Here is a 20,296-nt window from a genome sequence, read left to right as displayed (position 1 = left end):
CGTAGGAGGAGGCGCTCCTAGACCAAACTCTTATGATAAATTACGTAAGGTAAACTAGGTATTCACCGACTCTCGATCTCTTTTTTTTTTTTTTTTTTATGTTCAATTTGATTCTGGGTACAAATGATCGCGTGTAGTATAAACTATGGCGTGACTCTCGCGATCTCCATACTTATATCATAATATATGAATATGGGTATCAATACGAGAACATAAACCTGGCCTGACCTGGCCCGGTGAACTTCCCATTTAGAGGCACTAGGTGACTTTTCGCATATCATAATATGCACAATATCTCTCTTAATTAGTCAATCGTAGAAAGTTTGGTACGAGGCCAATTACAAAAAGCTCTAAGACCAGCGATGATCGGAGTGCCACCTCACGATGCACTTTCAGCCCAAGGCCAATACGTATCTAAACCGAATATTTTCTTCTGTGGCGTGGGGTGTTTATTAGATGATGCCATTATTCATCCATGGTGTGTGCAGCCGAAATCTATCGTGAAGAAAACAGAGACAGAAACACTGCGAGTTCGTGGCTGGGGATCATTGCAAAACTTTTCCTTCTGCAGCCAATAACAAATCCGGAAGAGGTTAGTAAACAGGCCTCTATAAACATATGCAAGGAGTCCGTAGTGCGCTGCTTACGCATGCCGAGGATGTTTCGATCTGCACTATAATATGAGTGCATTTGGTTAACACCGCCAGGCCACCAAATTAATTGTCATATCGTGCTTTCAGGAATGAGCGCGCACATATTTTCATATGGCCTTGTAGAAAATCACCCCACCAATCCAGGGCATGACCTGCCTCGGGCAAGCATCACCATGACCTTGTGAGGTGATACCTAGTACCTGGGTCAATTGATTTTCAGCCACATGCACATTTGACCAGAATACAGGCGTATATGGGAAGCGCGGGGGCGCGTGTTGGAGCGCCTATAAGTTGTAGATAGTGGATAAATATCATACCAGCAGTTCTTTATTGGCTGCGCTGTTGTTTCGACAGGGAGGATACGTATCTTAACCCTGGTCACTACCTTGCATATATGAAATGTGATGCTATAGTAATAGGATATGAAACGGTATCCTTGATGATGATGACGAGATAATTTGCTATATCTACATGATATAGAGATGGATGCGTGGAGGTTAGAGATGTCGATATTATAGAGTCGATGACAGCCTGGATGCGTTGTATTGGTACTCTTGATTTTTTTAGACACTCTGTCCAATTGAGTCTACACAACAACGTATATATAAGCATGTACTTAAATGTAAGTACATGTATGTACCTGCAGCTACATGTAGATACATACACCCCAACATGGATTAAGTCAACAGATTAAACCCTTTATCTTCTCTCCTTAAGTCATCAAAGCCTATAATCGCTCTCATTCCCCAAGTGATCAGTGATGATTATGTCCCGAACGCATAAAATGAAGGTAAAGTTTACTGTCAATAACACAATTACATCCAGCGACTTTACCCATCAAAAATATCGTTAATGACGTTGTCAAGCACGATATGTCAGCTCAAGTTCCCCGCCAGAACAGTCACAGCCAGCTCAGAGATAGCTACAAACCGTCGAGTCTCGTCAAATTACATGTACGAATATTCTTATAGTAAAGTTGATAGGTTAGTATATCGTAATATCATCAAGGTGGTGTTCCAAGTTTGGAGTTGCATGGATATCACTGGCTGGCTAGTTGCAATAGCTAATATGGTAACCAACCACCGAGCAGAGAGGTCTATCACCTTTTTTTTGAGAGTTCGTGATGAAAAGAATTAATCAAGATTAAGCTATAGTGATAAGCCGTGCATGAACTGAAAGGAAAACTTGGTAGGAAAAGTAATGTCAGTACTACGTGTGAATAAGAAAAAAACAGAGCAATCATAGTATACTAGTAAGACCCCTTCGATATATAATATTATATGTATTAGTTTCTTTCGCACAGAACACTGTACAGTCGCCATTACGACACACGCTCCCTATCTCCCCAAAAGATGAACTATGAACACGATGCTCACAATTCGGTAGCTCAAAACAAGTAGAACGGCGAATCCGGTATATGCTCATAAATATAGGTCCCAGCACTGTACTTGGATGATTTCTCTCCCATCGAGGTTTTGGTAGCTATTCAACTTTAATTGACTCAGAGCTCTGATACTGGAGTCTTAAAGTTCATTTCTCGAGGAGTTAACTACTCCCCCGACTTGGGATTTATGCTATCCTTTTATGGCTGGGGGCGGAAAAGTAAATGGCTGCTTCATCGTTCGCGCTCACCTTTTTACGATTAATAGGAGGACATTAGGACAAACAAAATATCGTGGATCCATTTCATCCAGGGCACAGATAGCATCTCATATTTGGATTGGATCTAGAAGACCTAGATACCCCGTTGAAGATCCCAAGTTTTATCGAATAAAACAAGTTGTACAACAATGCCAGGATTTCGAATTATTTTTATTTAGCATCGAATTTCAACCATTTTAAGGGGAGTAAGTATCTACGACAATCATCAAAGCCAGCTAGTATATATACAGAACCACAGACATCTACCTACTCCTTAGTCTCAATACCCTCCTCTCTCATCCCATCCTCACTCTCCAACCTCGGCGGCCAAAAGAATTTCCTCATCCTCTCGGCCACCCTGGCGTCCAACTTGATATTATCCTGCCACACTCCCTGCAGCGATTCCTCCTTCCAGTACTTCTTCGGCCAGTCTCCCTCCTCAACCTTCAGCTCCCCCTCAATCTCACCACACTCCTTGTCTGCCTCCAAACCTGCTGCTACATCGGCTTCAGTGCTCATCGTCGCACTGGGGTCGGGGCTATGGTAGAAAGGCCGCGAGTACACGCCGAGGGCAATAGCGGCGGCCTCGCGCCCACACTGATCTGCTAGTTGTCGCCGTGTGACATAGCGGTATAGCCGGATAGGCGTGTTGAGGAAGCCGAGAATATGCGGGTGCGGGATGACGCCGACGGGATCAAAGGTTGTAGGAATACCAGGTGGGAGCTGTGCGGAGGAGTAGGCGGCAGGGAGAATATAGGATGGGGGGACAGAGGGCTTTGTAGGTTTCTTGTCCTCTTCCTTCTTCTTCTCGTCCTCTTCTGCTTTCTGCTTCTCGGCATCGGCGATGACATCCTCAATCTTAAGAACCTGCTCATTCTGGTCCACAGGCGGCTTATCATCGGCCCGCTGCGCATCGTCCTTGGGTTCTTCCGGGGCCTCAAGCGGGCCCAACCACCCCTCATGCAGGCCCCGAATGTACTCCTTCCAGGCATGGCGTCCCACTACGACCTCGCCCTGAACCGCGCCAACTCGGGAGATCCCACCTTTCCGTCGAGTTTCCTCGATGATGTCTTCACCATCGACACCCAGTCTCTGCTTCCTCACGCCCTCAGCAACCTTGTGCCGGAGTTCACCCATCCGGCGGCCCTCCACAAAATCAACGTCCAGCGCTGCAGCCGTAAAGATCGGCTTCACAAAATCGCGGTAGTGTTCCTGTGAGGGTCTGATATCTGTTCCACTTCCTGGGGGCGCACTCAAGTAGACCGTAACCTTGCGGGGGAGCTCCAGCGGCCCGAGGGGCTCGAGGGCGAGGTGGGAGACACGAGAACACCACAGTGCTTGGATCCGTTTCTGCTCACGGCGGTCATGGTATACGATCGCGGCAAAGGTTCCCGTGATGCCGAAGAAGATGAGCCAGTTTCGCGAAGGCAGTTTGGCCTTGATGTTGGGGAGGCCTGTGGTGGGTCCATGTTAGCGGAGAGGTCTACAGTGGTGAGGAGAGAGTACAGTACCCATATACTTGAAGGCCGGATTGCCTTCAGCGGCTTTTGGAGGCGTGGGAGCAGCCATTGTGATGTGCAATTGCGCTTTCTGGGCGGCGGCGGTGTTGATAGTGCTGATATGCGGGTGTAAAGCAGGTTGCGGATTTTCTTGCGGCTCTGCGCAAACACCTAACCCTTAGCGTGTGGAGTATGGTTATAGAGTCTTGGCAACGCCGACGAGTGATATACGATGATTGAGTGTAGGGACCTTTGGACGATGGTATACTTTCGTGGGGCTTTGATGCATCCTCTTTTCAGATCTCTTGGGAATCTTGGAGACGAGAAGGTGGCGCGAGTGATACTCTGTGAAGCTGTTGGTGAAGCGCTTAAGGAGACGCCAGCGTCTACCTTTCAGTCCTAATACCTCGGCTAAGAGTATTACTGCGTTCAACTAATTTGTGATTGATCAATCAGTGTAGGCAGCTGAAAATATCCCAGCTTCTGTCAACATGTGCCAATAACCGCCGAATAAATACGCGATTATTACAACAATCTGCAATATGATTACAATAGCCAGTGGGGGGGGGGGGGGGGGCGAAGTTGGTCTCGCACCAGATCATAAACGGTTATTAGTTCGACCGGCCGGGGGTTAGGGAATTGATAGGCAGAAGTAAGTCGGGTGTATCCCGATTGGGCATTCAAGCGGGAACCCGCCGTTCCAGGAATTATATTAGATTAACATATGCATCGCGACCAGGGTAGATCTGTATCTGTGGCCGATGATCTGGAGAAACGGAGCGAAACCCAGGTCTGTGGCCGGCAATCTGGAAAGACGGGATGATACCAGGGTCCCGTCGGTCTTGACCTTCAGCCTTCTTGGGTCCTGATCGATCACTCACGCGGAAAAATAGGTACGTCGTCGATCCACCGAGGTAGCTCTAGAGGTATCTGAAATCTTAATTTAGGTCGGGGAATCGTGATTTGCGTCCGATGGGTAAATCCCACAGCTCCTACCGTTACGAGAAACAGACAAGGCGCTCTTAATTATTTCGAGATCTCGAGCGCTATAATACCACAGATATAATATTTTCCGAGAGTCAAAATACCCGGGTAGTAGCTACATGTATGTAGCTATTCAGCCAAAGCACCAGAAGGCTGGTTCATAGCTAATCAGACCCGGGCGAATGACCTCGACATGCAGGACGTTAATACCGAAGACCTGAAGTCGAAATAGAGTCGCATAGAGCGTGAGCCTAACCTAATCTGGTTAGAGCACTAGGTTCACTGGGTATCACTCGGGTCAGGCTGCCTAACCGGCTTAGCCGGTTGTTTATAGTGGAAATGATTGGAATCACACTTTTCGGACAAAGTGGAAAATGGTATGTGTCACGTCGTGGGTGTAAGTAAGGTGGTGTGTATCACATCATATGGCGAAAATGTATGTCACTGGGTCTTATGGAGACGATTAAAGCCATTTTTTCTGAAAGCTACATGTAGTCAACAAGACAGTCATTAATCGCGGCGATGATAGTTGATTATCAAGATAGCCAAGTGGTTTTTGCTATTATACAGCGAAAGCATTCTCAGGGTGGAGGGCGCGGCAGGCGCGGTGTCGTGCCGGCCAATGCCATTAATCAGCGCAACGATGTCACACAAACCATGTCACACAACCATGTCGCACAAATTCTGTCACACAATCCTACAAAGTCATACCTCTGGATTCCCCCTATCCTTATCACAACCTCCCCCCCCCCCCCGTAACCACCGCATCCGCCATATTCGCCTCCAAATCAACATCTTCCCTTCTATCCTCCCCCCTCCTCTTTCTCCTCCTCCCCCTCCCCCTCCCCCTCCTGTTGTTCCTCCTCCCCTCCCCCTCCTGTTGTTCCTCCTCCCCTGTTCCTCATCGCCCCCACTTCCACCACCTGCCGCCCTGTCAAAGAACCGCCAAAGCTCCCCATTGACCCTCGCCGCCTCAATCCCAAGTTCAAAATCACGCTGGTCACGAGCAGCAATTTGCGCATTGCGTTTGGCGCGGTTGAGGGCCTTTGTGGCTACCGCTTTGTTCTTGCGGTCCCGGGCTGTTTCGCGTTTTGCGGGCCGGATGCGGGGCGATTTTTTTGGGCGGGTGGGCGGCATACTGGAGGTGTTTGTTTGCTGTGTTTGTTGGTAGTGATGTGTGGTGAAGAAATGGGGTTGGTGGATGTGGATGGGAGGTAGAGTATTGGAGGATGGGTAGGCGTGATTATATGAGTATAGATGGCTAACGGTAAATGTGGTAGGATTAGTTGAAGTGGTCTGGTAGTTCTACCGCGCAGATGGCACCGTCATATTTGTTTCGATTGTCTTAGTGAGCTCACAAACATCAGTACTGACGTTAATCATCAGGATAGATAATAGCAAAACTTAGGCCAACCATGCTTTATTTGATTGAGTCGCGTGTTCAGCTAACTTAGAACGTATCTACGTTCTAAATGATCCGAACGCTGATTCTATGTCAAAAAGTTACAAAAGATTCACAATGACACGAAATGATCCGGCCAATGCCCGACTTACTTCAAAACGTTACTATACCACAAAAATAAACACCCCATTCCCAGGAAAATACCAATTCATCCAAACAACAACAAAAAGACGAAACTCATGTTACAAATCTTTCCGGATAATGCTAAACTATTCAGACAACGAAGAAATATTTATGAATACGATCTTCAGCTTAGAAGGAAGAACTGGAAGCGACAAGTTAATACAAATAGAAAAAAGAAAAAAGAATGGAATGATGCTGTGAACCTACAGGAGGATATATCTATAGGGGGATGTGGACCCACCCACCGAATTCAGATCATACACCTATCTCAACGGGGGAGAGGTAAAGTAGGAAGGGTAGAACTATAGATGCTCCAAAGGGCATCATGATATGCAATATCTTCTGCGTCTCTTCCCGCCTTTGACGAATGATAATGGTATTAGCACGAAAGAAAGTTGTTTGTGTGGGAAAGGGATTAACTCACAGCGTATTGATCTTCCGATAGAGCTTCGGCCCTGATAATAATTTCTTTCTTCTCCTATAGAGTCCCGTCAGTTCCGCAAAACTGGCCGGGCTGGAAGAGCAATAACTTACCATCTTATCTGCCTTGGCTCTATCGATTTTCTTCTGGCGTGCCTCCTTATTTTTCCTGATCGTCAACTCCTCCGCAAACTTGGACATATTCTCTTCAATGGAGGAGCAGGTTCTGGACCATTCTTCAAAATCCCGATTCTTCTTTGCCAATTCCTCGGTGGCCTTCATTTCTTGCATGTATCTTGTCTCCTTAGCTGCTTCGCTCTTCCATCGGCGAACTGTTTCTTTTGGACCCTCCACCATCCTCCGTTCCATTTCCGAGAGAACTCTGTTACGAGGTTTCAGGTTAGGGCTACGTTTGGATACTTTGAAGATTTCCCAGTGGGAGCCCTGAAATAGTGCATCAGGAAGAATATTACCGGAATCAGAGACTCCATCGGTGCCAGGTGTAGCAGGAACAATCGGCTTCACCTTGGCATCCAGGGATGAAGGAGGCACATTTTCCTTATGGGATTTACTGTGCCTCTTAGTCTTTGGAGAAGATCTATCCCTGTTAACGTCCGGTAAAACTAAGTCGATAGCAAAATCCCTCTCTTTGTGCTTGTACTTGGCTTTCTCTAGCTTTATATTCCCATTGTTCAAGGGGGGACTGATGATAAAACGAAATTTGGAAGCGTCTTTCTGGGACGCCTCTATGCGTACGTGTTAGCAGTAGGATGTAACGAAGGCCAACGGTAGCTTACGAGAGTCAATATTACTCGTAAAATGAATAGCAGCACGTTGAGCTGACACGATTTAACTATTAGCTATAACCTTATGGAAGATGTGGGATAGGTTTTACCCAGTTTGTCGGAAATACAGTAACTATTGGAGCGGCGATGAGGAACAGAGGCAGGCAAAGAGATTTCGGGTTCTGATGGCTTGTTAGTTTGTCTGATTCTGATAGCGCTCTCAAAGTGTGAATAATGGGGTATCTTACCCAGTTTTAACAGAGGTTTTTCAAATGTTTCACCATAAAAGAAATTTGGAATTTCTGTAATTCGTATATCAGCGTCCTGCAACATGAGTAGGAAGACGGGTATAGCTGATACACACCCAACAGAATACCCCTGGTGATCTTAGTTGCAGGCCCCTTTGTGGCAGCAGCGGCGGCGTTGAATCTTCTTCGCCTATGCAAAGTCTGCATAGCAGGAGAGAGTGTATGCGAATGATTCACTTTTTCGGCCAGAGGCACCAAGCATTCACGCCTTTTCCTCGTCACGGGCATCTTCTCCCCGCTCAGATTCTCAATCTCCATTCCTGGTGCATTCCCTGGATGTTCCAGAAGAAAGAAAAACATTCTCATGCACCGATTTGCGACTCTCTCGTCCCTTTCAGACAAGCTGTGCCCATAACTATGGCCCACATCGATGTGAGAATGCCTCCAAAGGTTCTCACACGCGCAATGCGGTGCATACAGTAGCTTCCGCTGGACAGATTGTAGGGAAGTTGCGCGTGTACGCATGGTAGATGGTGGGGGGGGGGGGGGGCGGAGAAAGATGATCGTGGCGATGATTGCAGTGATGATGGTGATGATAGTGGGGATGATGGTGATGATGATAGGATGATGGTGGTGGTGGTGGTGGTGGAAAAGAGAGAGTAAGAAGAACGTGCTGTTCGTTGAAGTTTACGTTTTCTGAGTCCTAATATTCAAAGGGGGCCGCATTGATCGAGTGATGCCTTATGATTGTTTATCAGAAGGTGGTCCATAAGCTCCAGTGATTTGCAGTGAATACACGGCATTGTGGCCATGGGGACTGCCGAGCCCTATTGTCGTTGGAAGGTTACGACAGCGAAGAATGTATAACGCTAGATCTTGTCAGTTCATTAGCAGAAGGCAGCTTCAGTACTATTTCAACCTCATGTGTATAGAAACATGATGGATGACTTGTTATTTATATATGACGAGCGTCGAGGACACATATAATGAATGTATGATCCTTAGTAGAAATGGCCGGCAAGGAGGCTTGGACTACGTACTACTAGTGCGAAAACGTGTTCGTAACTCAATATTAAATGTACATGTACATGTAGCTGACAGACAGATCAGCAGCTTGGTCTACATCGCTTTATTTGCGTAGCTATCCTCTGTGTACGGGTCATATGAAAGCATGCATACATATGCATGTATCTTCATCAATCTTTCTATGTTTGCAAGCAAAAACGAAAACGAAAATGATGAACCCCACCCACGATATAGATTTATAGTCAAACACAGTACTCTTTGGTGATGACTTGACTTTATGGACTCAGATTTCGTCTACATAATACGATCTAGTAGCTCCTGAAAGGAGTCTTTTGGGTTTTCGTAGTGATGGTATAAACGAAGCTTGAGTCGAACATACAGACTACATGTAGTATACATAATGTTAGATATACATGTAACAAAATTCTCCTAGCTTTGCTGGCAACTGTGGCCTCCTCAACCTTGGTATAGAATTAATATTTTGGGTTAGATATAAGGTATGGGAGCTACGGTTTATTGAACCCATAGGTTTTAAATACTAAACCACATTATTCTTATTATACATATATGTACATCGTATATACAACGCACATACGTGCATGTATGTTACATGTATATACATACATGTACATACATGTATGTATATATACGATCATTGAATGGGGCGTATATGACGCTGAAAACGTCATTTTTCTTTGCAAAAACGGTATAAATCTATCCATGAAATGCATAAAATGAAAATCGAGAAGGCTCGACATTTCTGATTATGATAGCATCTAGATAGATGAGCATATACTTTATGTACTTTTCATAAGTCTCACAAAATAATACGAGAGACGCGTAAAGGTTGGCGGCGCTTGTGGGCGCCTGCCAACACATGGTCCTACCTCGCCCAGGTCACAGAGCCCAGGCACACTCAGCCTCTCTGAAGATATTTGGAATAACTCCAGGCATCGAATTCGAAACTTTCTGCTGCTCAACGTACAGATGAAACAATAAATACCTACGCACGAAATTATTGCGAACCAAAACTACATAAGTGACGTGCGGACCACTTTTTGAGTGCGTGGGGCGAAATCAATATTTCAATTCGTCTTAGATCTGACGTGTCATATGTATGCAGTGATGTTCATCCGATAATGTTCACGTACTTCCACATTTAATATTTTGTTCTGTCATGAGTGTTAATCTACTCGCCAAAATGCATTTCTCTTCCCTACGCCGCCTGTAGCTGGGTGTGTTTGGGTGCCTTCCCTCCCTCCCTCCTCCTATCGCGCTCAACTAAATACATATTCTACATCATTAGGTCAATTGCGTTGGCAATCATCGAACATCGCCATTGAAATTGATGGCTCTAATCGCAACGAAGCCTGAGTCTACGAATCAATAAAACACCGAAAGTCAACATACACAGCGAGTTCTGATCACTGTGGCTTTGGCCGCGGGCAGTATATTCGCTGACGCACCAAAAGCGAGCGTTTTATTGCTCAATCAACAATAACGGAGGAACTACTACTATAGTCTATGATTGCGATCTCGACGGTGTGTGTTACGCAGGGAAGATAATTTTGTGGTGTTACAGCAGGCCCCACAATACCGACCGCCTAAATATTTGGGCGGTGGAATTTAAAAAGCGGGCTGTGATTAGTACGTACCGCTGTTACACCGAAAAACAAATACCCCACAGCTTAAAGGCCTCTCTCTATTATATTACAACTTGTTCCTTATTGTTTCTTAAAACTAAGAGTGTTGGCAGACAGACAGATTGGCAAACCAGGCACTCTCCCCCACGAGTAAAATATTTTCAAGTGCGAACCAGCTGCAGATGACGTTTATAACTCAGTGTATACTCATGCGTGCATTAAATGGTCGGAATTCTTAGTAGGAATTTGGTTGCAACGATATCCGACCATTTAATGAACGCCCGAGTATGTATGTATTTATATACTTTAGGATTACAGAATCCGGACCGGCTAGTAAGCCAATTAGAAGGTCTCCGAAGATCCCGTTCCGCACTCTTTGGGTGAAGCATATATGGCGGGTCTTATCGAAGAGAGCGTTTCGAGAGAATTCACCCGTCAACTTTGGATAAGAAGACTTTTATTAAGACCAGTAAAATGTGTCCAAGGTTATAATCACAATAGAGATTGTAGCAAAGCTAACAGAAAATTTGTTAACGAACAGTGGACTGATAAAGAAAGTAGGTGTGGTGTCAATTGACCCGAACAATAAATAAAATATGTGTGTAAGAAAGACCGGGTCACGAAGGATGCCCTCATTTTATAAAAGAAATATTTCTAGTGGTTCGTGGAACTCCGGCGCCCTTGAAATTTTGGCGCCCTACTCAGCCGCCTCCTGTTTCTGCTCCTCAGACTCAGTTGAAATCTCAACCTCCTCAGACTCGTTCAGAACCTCTGCCTCCTTGGACTCCATAACTTTCTCTTGTCCAGAATTGTGAAGAACATCCCTCCATATTCCTTCATAGACACCTCGTCCCCATGAATAAGCCGTCTCTGGCCACAATGTTTGCGTATCATGTGAATTCTTCCCTGCTGGCTCGTTGAAGTTCCTGACTGGTCGTTTCCCTCGCCCTTCCTTCCACCATTCATTCACTACTAATGTAGCGATATTTGCGCCCATTAACGAACTTAATTCCATGGTACTACCAAGTGACTCGATAGCTGAGGTGTAATAGAAGTTGGGTGAAAGTTTGAGCGGTGGAAGAGGGGTGCTTTGGGTTTTGGGGTATACGTAGGGTATTGCCGCAGGCCACTACAATCTATGTTAATTATTAATGATAAAATTGTAGAAAGAATGATATACCTCATGACGATCAATCCAAGAGATAATCCCATCCTCATCTTCGCCAGCGCCAAGCATTGCCTTGATAGTAGAGTCTTCAATCTTTGCTGGTGATACCAGTTTATAGAGCCACTCTGTAATGACAACGCCCATCATATCGACCCGATCACTCCGCTTCACACTCTTAATCTCGTAAAATCCCACTGAGCCCACGCCTTCCACACCAGTCTTACTATTCATGTCTTGGAACTCAAAATCACGTAGCGTAGTAAGTAAAGTCTCCGGAACTTCACCATTGTAGTTAAAGTATCCCCCTGACAACATCCTCGGTGACTTGAACAACGTGATGTGTAGTCCTGCATACTCCCTATTAGCTGGTACATTCTCAAGAGGCTCTCCCTTGATGTCCAGCTCCGAAAACTGCCACGGGGCCGTAAGAATGACCGAATCAAACTCGGTGTAATCACCATCCTCTGGGTCGTTATCACCATGTGCTGGTTGACTGGCAACGACCCACCCACCCCAATCCATCCTTCGCAGCCCGAAAACTGCAGCGTTGAGACGAAGGTCAACATTACTTCGATCAATCATGGTTTCAAATAAACTCCAATGACCACCTTGTACAGTCATATCGCCACCGTCGTCAAACGCTGTCACGGCTGCAAGGCCACTCATGGTTCCGAGGTTTTGGGCAAAGTCACGACGCGCCCAGGCGTTGACAAGCTCTCTCTGAAAAGCGTCGCTGACGCCATGCGCAGTGAGTAGTTGAGAGCCAGTAGAGGTAATTTCTTCTTCAAGTTCAAGATCCTTGACAAGCTCTGGGAGGGACTCGAACGGGAAGAAGCTGGTGTAGACGCGGCTAAACTTGGAGAGTGTATCTTGTGCAGTGTCTCTAGTATACCGTGGAGAATACCCGTAGAAGTAGAATAGCTTGAAACTCCACCACCAGCCAGTTAAGAAGTTTGTAGGATGGGCTTGACGAAAGACTATCGAGTTACCATCGAAGCTACATCTTTATTAGCGCCAGGGACAAACTAGTACGGGCGAGCTGAAACGTACACTCCCCACCGTTCCCCACTACGACCAGATAAATCGGTGTCCACACGTCCATCGAGCCAAACAGGTTTCAACCCTACTTCTTTAGTGATTTGGACGAGATTCTGATTAGATTCATGGAAGCCAGTGGCAGAAATCTGGACGGTGTCGCCGTCTTCACCGCTGAGACTAATATGGCGTGTGGAACGACCGCCGATATGGGAATCTTTCTCGAAGATTGTTATATCGACTAAGATCCCATGATGGCGGGCATATTTGCGGATATTATAGGCTGCAGATGCACCTGCCGGCCCGGCGCCTGTTCACCCTCCCAAAGTAATTAGTATCGTGCCGAAAAAAGATAGACAAGCTAATTACGTACCAATGATAGCAACTTTTCTCACATACGGGGGATCTGCACGTGGGCGCAACCCCACCACCAAGCAGAGAGAAAGCACCCCACAGAATAGAAGAAAGTAGAAGAATGCTGCCAAGCTACAGATTTGTATGATGGGACCTGGGTATGTTGTCCAATCCCTACTTTCGGTCTTCCTGACTATAATCCTTCTTTTTGGGTGACGGTGTCCTGCCCATTCATTCAGGTTTGGTGTTAGGTCTGGATATAATCCATCGTCAGAGAAAATGATTGATGATGGTGGTCTGTTGGCTTTATGCTCGTTGTTGATGAGAAAGGATCTCTCGCTATAAGCCGGTGGGTTTTCCATCTCTCTTGTTGTGTGATAGTAGACGGATAGGAAGCTGGAGGGTTGGTAGCGAGATGTTACAATGTAGATATGGAGAGTCCGGCGGTTACGAATCGGGTGGTGCAACCTGTTTAGGCATCCAACATTAAGGCCTCCTACACATAATGAGGAAATAGATCTGCAGAGACTTTGTACACACTTACCAGCGTAAGAACCAGTTGCCCAAGGCAAGGATAATTTGTATGGAGTGGCGTCGTTCTCTCATACAAATAATTCCTGTTTCCGTTACTTGGTTCTTTTGAGGGTAAGCTGTACCTACACTACATCAACCTCCCAGCCCGGTAAGATTATCTACATTTTCATAAGTGTGTAGCCTAGTGAAAGTTACGCTAGGGAGGTAAGCTGGGTTTGGATTTGGCAGTAAATTGTGTGTAACCAAAGTACATGTAGATAATGTTAAGGTGGGTGCGTGTAAGGGACATGATAAGACACCTTTTGTTATTCCGTCCTCTCTCTCTATTTATAGCTATAAAAAACAAAGGAAATAAAAGTTTTCTCCTTATGGCTTCAACTCCATAATGAAACCATAGTTCACTAGAGATGGTTCCAGACATACCAGTTATACATCTGGGTTCTTGGGTGATGGTTCGTGGCATTACACCACAACCCACCCATCCGATTCGGCTCCAAACCCTATCTTCTTGGCTGGATGCATCCAGCGCAATTGAAGTTGGGGGACATTGGCGGGCCAAGTGGTTTCGAATTCGGATATGGTGCTTACATAATTTCACAAATAATCACTCGTGGCTATGCCTTTTGCTTGGCGGACCAATTTGGCTTGGTGTTGTTTCATACGAGCCAGCACGCACAAAACAAAGGGCCGGAACTGTCGGGGTATGGTAAGGCTACGTAGCTACATGAAGATAATATTGCGTTTCTGGGGTCTCTAATATCTGTAGTTGTACCCGCGCATACCTCTGAAGGGTAAACAAACATGGGATTTAGAGTACTTAACCAGCTCGATATATATGATTAGGTATTGATCAATTGTGGACCATTTTGGCTTACAGTTAATGATAAACGTTGGCCATGGTCTATGGATCTAATCATTCTACAGTCTTGGCTCGCTCGGATTTAAATGCTGTCGGCAGAGAGATTGTGATATGTACCATCCCTCGGTTCATTTTCAAGATAGTAAAAATTAAGCTGTTCGGGCAATTCCATCACCCCGCAAACCTCTTTAGGCTCAAAATCACAATTTGTGGCCGCTTTTTCAACAGATCTCCTAGAGGATACGCACTCCCTGTAGCAGTCAGTATTTTGAATATAAACTCGGTTAACTAGTGTGAAAATAGGGCACGGACGAAGGAATATGATGAACCTCTAGGTGGATAGAAATAGTGCTGGCTAGAGAAGTAACTAGCCCATCTAATTGCCTATAAAAGCACCTTATTATGATCTGAATCAATCGATCTCGTATCTGATTTTGCTCTAGTTTTACTTGTGCTCACAAAAGCTAGGGGCTTCTGCGCGGGTTTAATCATAAGAGATAAATGCGAGAAGAGAGGCATCATTATTAATTAATGTCTTCAGGGCGCGCACGATGCTATTAGATTAATACCAACACCGGAATACGTAGTACACATGAACGGTGTATGTCTTTTAGATACATGTATCGATTCGCTCCGGCTCTCGGCGGTATAAGCATATAGCCCGGTACATGTACGTACACACACTTTTATTCTACATGTACATATACCTATTCATCCACAGACCAGAGTGTAGTTTTTTTATATTAACATATTTCTTTTACCCATAATTCAACGCTTTTGAGCTTCCTCTACGCCCAAGCTGAGGTTGGATAATGTCTTATATGAGTGGGCCGATTTACGCCGTCGATGGGTGGGGTCCGTCCATAGCCAGTTTGCTCAAGGCCTACGCGTGCGCATTACGTGGTACATGTAAGCACATGTACCGTAAGATATACCAAACAAGTAGGCTTATATAATGGAAATAAAGAACCAAACAGATGCGATGTAACACCAACCTGATCAACAACGTAATCTAGTCGGGGCTCATGTAGTACTCAGCACCGTTCATGCTCGTGATCGGCCATCTAATTAACTTTCACACGTTTACGCAGTTAAGCTACATATGCATCTGATCGTAGTTTTGCATACATGGCCCACCCCACATACGTCTCCCCTTCACCGAGTTTTCATGCAGGACACAAGGCAGCGGTACTGAGGTACTTTACAGACATCTTTAGGTCAGAGAATTGGGTTTTAAACCGAACATATGACGATATGATATGAAATTTTGGGACATGTGTTATGTGCCCTAGGTTTCGGTTCTACTGTGAATTCTCCGGCAGCGCTTTTGAAAACATAATTTGTACGATTACTTGCGTCGTACTCAGGGGTAGTGCAATTCAATGCAGAGAATTGAAGAAAATACCCCCTGGATCGAGTCGATCCCAGGACCGAAACTGCAGATCTATCATTCCGGAGTTCACGTACTATATACACGTATGATGTCCCTTAAACACGTACCTAGAGCTGGCCCGGTTACTAACAAACATGCACAACTACATGTCTAGTTTCTCGAATTGTTAGAGAGGATGTAGTTGAAGGGCTTCATAAGGTAGTAGTATATATATTCTCTAGGTATTATATATATATATATATATATATATATCTAACTAATATATAATTTAAAAGTCCTCAGCTTCAATATACCTAAATCCTACAATATTACACACCTCTGAATTTCTATACCATTAGCAGCAATCATGCCGGAAATACCTAAAGGGCCTTCATTTTTTACCGATGTGGCTGATTGGGGTTTGGAGCAGATAATGTGTCTTCTAAGGGAGGTGACATTAAATAATAAAGATGGGGACTTGGTTCTTAAAAAGCTATGGAATAATTACCTTAAGTACTTGTAAGGATTGATATGTCTGCAAACTCTCTTACGGGATATTCAATCTGATCTTTTGGAATAGTGCTGAAGGCAAATCATACCCATTTGAGGCACCCCTTAACGACCAAAACGAGTACAAACCCGAGATCGAGACCACAGAAATAGTCTTACACGGCACGGTCCTGGAGATACATTCTAGCTGGTGCGCACTAGCGGCAGTTGTCAATTTTATAATTCCACCTTACGACCCCGAAGGAGGAACTATTACTGGGTATGGATATTCAGCCGCTACCTTCCTAGCAAAATGGGCAGACACGATTTCGAGGAACTTCCGCGGTGTAAAAGTTATTACGAATGACCAACACGGTAAAACACGCACGGAACTCAAACGCGTCCAGTTCACTCCTCCTTTTTTCACGTTTACCTGGAAGAGTCCTATCGATTCCGGCGACTGGAACGGTTACGTCGCAGTAGTCAGCACTGGTAAATGCGTCAACCTCCCGAGTAGTCCCCTGACCAGCGCTTTGAATGAGAAATTGGTAGCTGCCAGATGGAACCAAGTGGTTACAAGCTCAAACTTTTCAGGCATTTCCGCTGAGAATTGTCCGTTCCCAAGAGACTCCTTTTTAATTAAGCCGCCGTGCGAGCCTGAGAGGGTCGGGATTGAGATCGGAAGGGCCCCGAAGGACTCGGTGAAGCAAAAGACACTGGAGTTATTCAAACTGAAGCTTGTTCGACCCGCTAGCAAGGTCTACCATATGGGAGGATGTGCCGAGCTATGGGGATTCTTGGTGATGCAAAACCACTTTCGTGATGGAGAAGGAGGTCATTTCAATTCAATTACCATCGATGTCAAATGGGCCCATTGCACCAAACTTATTGGGTACAACCAAATGACTGTCGACTGCACAAAATGCCCCGATGGATCCGGTTATTGGAAGTTTAATACCGGCGCGCACTGTAAAAATGGTCGGAAACATAAAATATTAACACCAAAACCTGGCTGTCTCGGCTGTCTCTTTTTAGCCTCTGCCATCGAAGCCAAGAAAGGAGCTGTTTGGAAACAAGATAGCGAAGGCATAACGCTTAGGCCCTACGAAACACCAAGAGATTCGGGCTCTACCCATACCCTACAAGACATTAAAGTTCAAGAACAGTCCACTCCCTCGGATCAACCGGTCTAGAAGTCGTTGAATACAGATGCATGCAGTTGAAAGTGAATTCGAGACTAGTTCGGGTCCGACTCAAAGCTAAGAGGAGCAAACAACCCAGAAAAAGGGAAATGAGATCAATCAATTCGACCACCTATTCTCCAGATATAACAATAATCGGTAGCCCCCCAGCGCCTCCGGCTGTGCGAAGTATGCCCATATATATGGAAGAAGCGTCAAAGGTTGAATGTCACGATATTTTAATTTTCTGTGTTTATTTCAAAGTTTAAGTTATATTATTTCCGATATGTTTTCTTTAAAGGCTTGTGAGTAGTTTAATACCCAAGGATGATGTTAATTGCAGTCAATATGTGTTCGGACAGTTTTTTTATTCTCTTTAACGAGGAGGTTTCAGTTTATGTATGCACATGTATACGTAGTCATAGGTTGATTACATACAGTTATAAATGTACATAGCTAAAGTACTATGTATTTTTGGGTTATTAACAATGTTGTTTCCCCATGCATCATGATCGATCATATATATGTACATGTAATGACGTTTGATTTGCTTCGGTTGCATGAGGTTTTGGGGAACATATGTATACATTACTGTTGACACCCCAGACAACTAGACGGGCAATGAACACGCAGCCCATGGTATGCAGTAGAGAAATTGAGTGAGACCACTACGAACATACATATGTACTTGTAGTACATGTGGTTAACTTGAGAAGGATCTCAAGGATGATACATATACATGTATATACTAAATTTATTTCCCGGGCCTATTACGGCCTATAAATATATTTTCGTCGATAAAACGACTACATAATTATATAAGCCTACACTACTTTTATGTAATGGTATATAAAGCTCAGCTACTAAAATCGTCCAGGGAAAAACAACAATTAAGTGCGCGCCTTAATTGTAAATTAGCACCGGTCATGTAATCACTCGCTATAATTCTTTGGGCGGCTTAGACCGGCCGCGCGAGTCCAAGATAATATATATATGTACTTGTATGTACTTGTATGTGTGTATGTACTTATATGTACATGTATGTATATACATTATACATGTAAGTACATGTACCTGCACACACTCCAAAGGTTATGTAATACGTCTATGCAGTAACGCAACCCCCCCCAACCGATTTACGCGCCGATACGCATTAAGTGTTACACATATGGGCGCATGGTGCGGCAAGCTCAATAGCCGCTATCAAGTACGTGGCGGCAGGTCACAGCACGTACAGTCCAGTCTCCGCAGTCAGGGGTAGAAAGTTAATTGTGACCTGTATTTCCGATGCACGGCTTCCGCACATCTAGTTGGCTATATATTTATCATACCTGTTCTCATTGAACTTCAGTATATATATTCTGCAATGGGTACGCTCTTAAAGCAAGATATTCACAACATCTATATATACATGGAGCCCAACTCATGGCTAATAGCTGCCCCTACTCCTTGCAATTGCAGGTCTACCCCTACAAAGATGTGCTTTCAAATCTCAAGCTCGACATTAGCTCACCAGATCAAATTATCTTACTTTTGATTTTTGCGGTCCGGCTTATTCTCCGACTCTTCTTTTCGCTAGGCCGATCTCTTTCCTACGCGTACAAACTCTGTCCGACACATTTATGTCATAAACACATTTATCCAAGCTTTACACGCGGTCTTCTATCCTTCCATACTTGTCCTGGTCATGAGCGAATTCGAAGTATTACTACGCATGAAGCTGGATCAATTCCGGCAGATGTGCCAACAGGCCATCAAATACCCGTACCCCCAACACAATATTATATTGATGCCGCTTCGACCGGGTGTGGGGCCGATCAGGGTCTGACCAGGTTCAAGGAAGATCATCAAGGTTCTGCAGCTGCGCCTGAAACCAACAGCACGAACAGAATATCCAGTAATGACGAGCGTTGGAACTACATGTTGGTTACTAAATTACCTGAAGCCGATTACGAGGTACAGGAGGTCGACATCGATGAAGAGAACAACTCCGAAGATAACTTCTATTCCTACCAAATGTGGGAAGGGTATAGGGTGAAGCACGAACCTCGGTCGCATTTTATCTGGCAACATAGTACGGACACACTATTCGCACTTGCAGTTGACGGGTCGGTTTATGGCTTTTCCATAGATTTCGAGTGTGGTTATCTTATTTCGGATACGATTGAGGGTGCAATGTCGTATATCACGAATCCTGGTACAAGAGCGAAGGGGCCAGCAAGGCCGCCTTGGGGCCCATATGATATCAATGCCGAAGATATGTTTGGGGAAAAGTTCGGCGATGAAGACTACGATTCTGGAATAGATGATTGCGATTCTGAATCCGAATGCGACTAGCTAGTAATATAGCGACGCCGCTATATATATAGCTGATGCTTTGCTCATGAGGGTTGATTGTTTTTCAGTCTATTGATGATATGTGGTCTTAACCCACTTTTCCTTGATAATACTATCTTTACAATTACACACAGTCTTATTCCTTTCAATTGTTAATTCTTTCCAATACCTTTCATTTAAATCTCTTAATTAGATACTTGGGTTAGCTGGCACACTACGCGTAGTGTATAAATTTCATTTTTACTCCTTTTATGTTTATTATCGTTATTTTAAAAGTTTAGACTATATTTAAGGTGCAAAGTTTTATTATTCATGATCAGTGCGCACCTTAATGGTCGGTGAATATTATATGTGCGTAGTAAACTTCTGGAACATGCATCACCAGCTGATCATAATTCTTGAGCAGATAATAACTGTATAATATGAATTCAATTTGTCCTCTTGTCCACAGTCATAATGATCATGTATGTTCATGATGACAGT

General features: G+C 44.7%; 5 protein-coding genes across 5 annotated transcripts; 2 read left to right on the top strand and 3 right to left on the bottom strand.

Annotated features, from left to right (window-relative positions):
* Positions 1–2,561: 2,561 nt before the first annotated feature.
* Positions 2,562–3,863, bottom strand: LAJ45_07289 (uncharacterized protein; the record flags this gene model as incomplete). The annotated part of the gene is made up of 2 exons (XM_046116847.1): positions 2,562–3,748; positions 3,806–3,863. The coding sequence occupies 2 exons, from the start codon at positions 3,861–3,863 to the stop codon at positions 2,562–2,564; spliced, it is 1,245 nt and encodes a 414-aa protein (XP_045969882.1).
* A 2,914-nt stretch (positions 3,864–6,777) lies between these two features.
* LAJ45_07288 (uncharacterized protein) lies at positions 6,778–8,340 on the bottom strand (the record flags this gene model as incomplete). Its single annotated transcript, XM_046116846.1, has 6 exons — positions 6,778–6,840; positions 6,897–7,528; positions 7,580–7,621; positions 7,678–7,749; positions 7,816–7,869; positions 7,932–8,340. The coding sequence occupies 6 exons, from the start codon at positions 8,338–8,340 to the stop codon at positions 6,778–6,780; spliced, it is 1,272 nt and encodes a 423-aa protein (XP_045969881.1).
* A 2,841-nt stretch (positions 8,341–11,181) lies between these two features.
* Positions 11,182–13,403, bottom strand: LAJ45_07287 (uncharacterized protein; the record flags this gene model as incomplete). The annotated part of the gene is made up of 4 exons (XM_046116845.1): positions 11,182–11,613; positions 11,665–12,649; positions 12,703–12,997; positions 13,061–13,403. The coding sequence occupies 4 exons, from the start codon at positions 13,401–13,403 to the stop codon at positions 11,182–11,184; spliced, it is 2,055 nt and encodes a 684-aa protein (XP_045969880.1).
* Positions 13,404–16,173: 2,770 nt separating this feature from the next.
* LAJ45_07286 (uncharacterized protein) lies at positions 16,174–17,488 on the top strand (the record flags this gene model as incomplete). The annotated part of the gene is made up of 2 exons (XM_046116844.1): positions 16,174–16,319; positions 16,387–17,488. 2 exons carry the CDS (start codon positions 16,174–16,176, stop codon positions 17,486–17,488), a joined length of 1,248 nt encoding a protein of 415 aa, XP_045969879.1.
* Positions 17,489–18,901: 1,413 nt separating this feature from the next.
* On the top strand, positions 18,902–19,813 carry LAJ45_07285 (uncharacterized protein; the record flags this gene model as incomplete). Its single annotated transcript, XM_046116843.1, has 1 exon — positions 18,902–19,813. The coding sequence occupies one exon, from the start codon at positions 18,902–18,904 to the stop codon at positions 19,811–19,813; it is 912 nt and encodes a 303-aa protein (XP_045969878.1).
* Positions 19,814–20,296: the final 483 nt, after the last annotated feature.

Source organism: Morchella importuna (assembly GCF_003444635.1).
Source record: "Morchella importuna strain M04M26 chromosome Unknown Morimp01GS023, whole genome shotgun sequence".
NCBI lineage: Eukaryota > Fungi > Ascomycota > Pezizomycetes > Pezizales > Morchellaceae > Morchella > Morchella importuna.
Note: the sequence above shows the minus strand (reverse complement) of the source record. Positions and strands in the feature narration are given on the sequence as shown.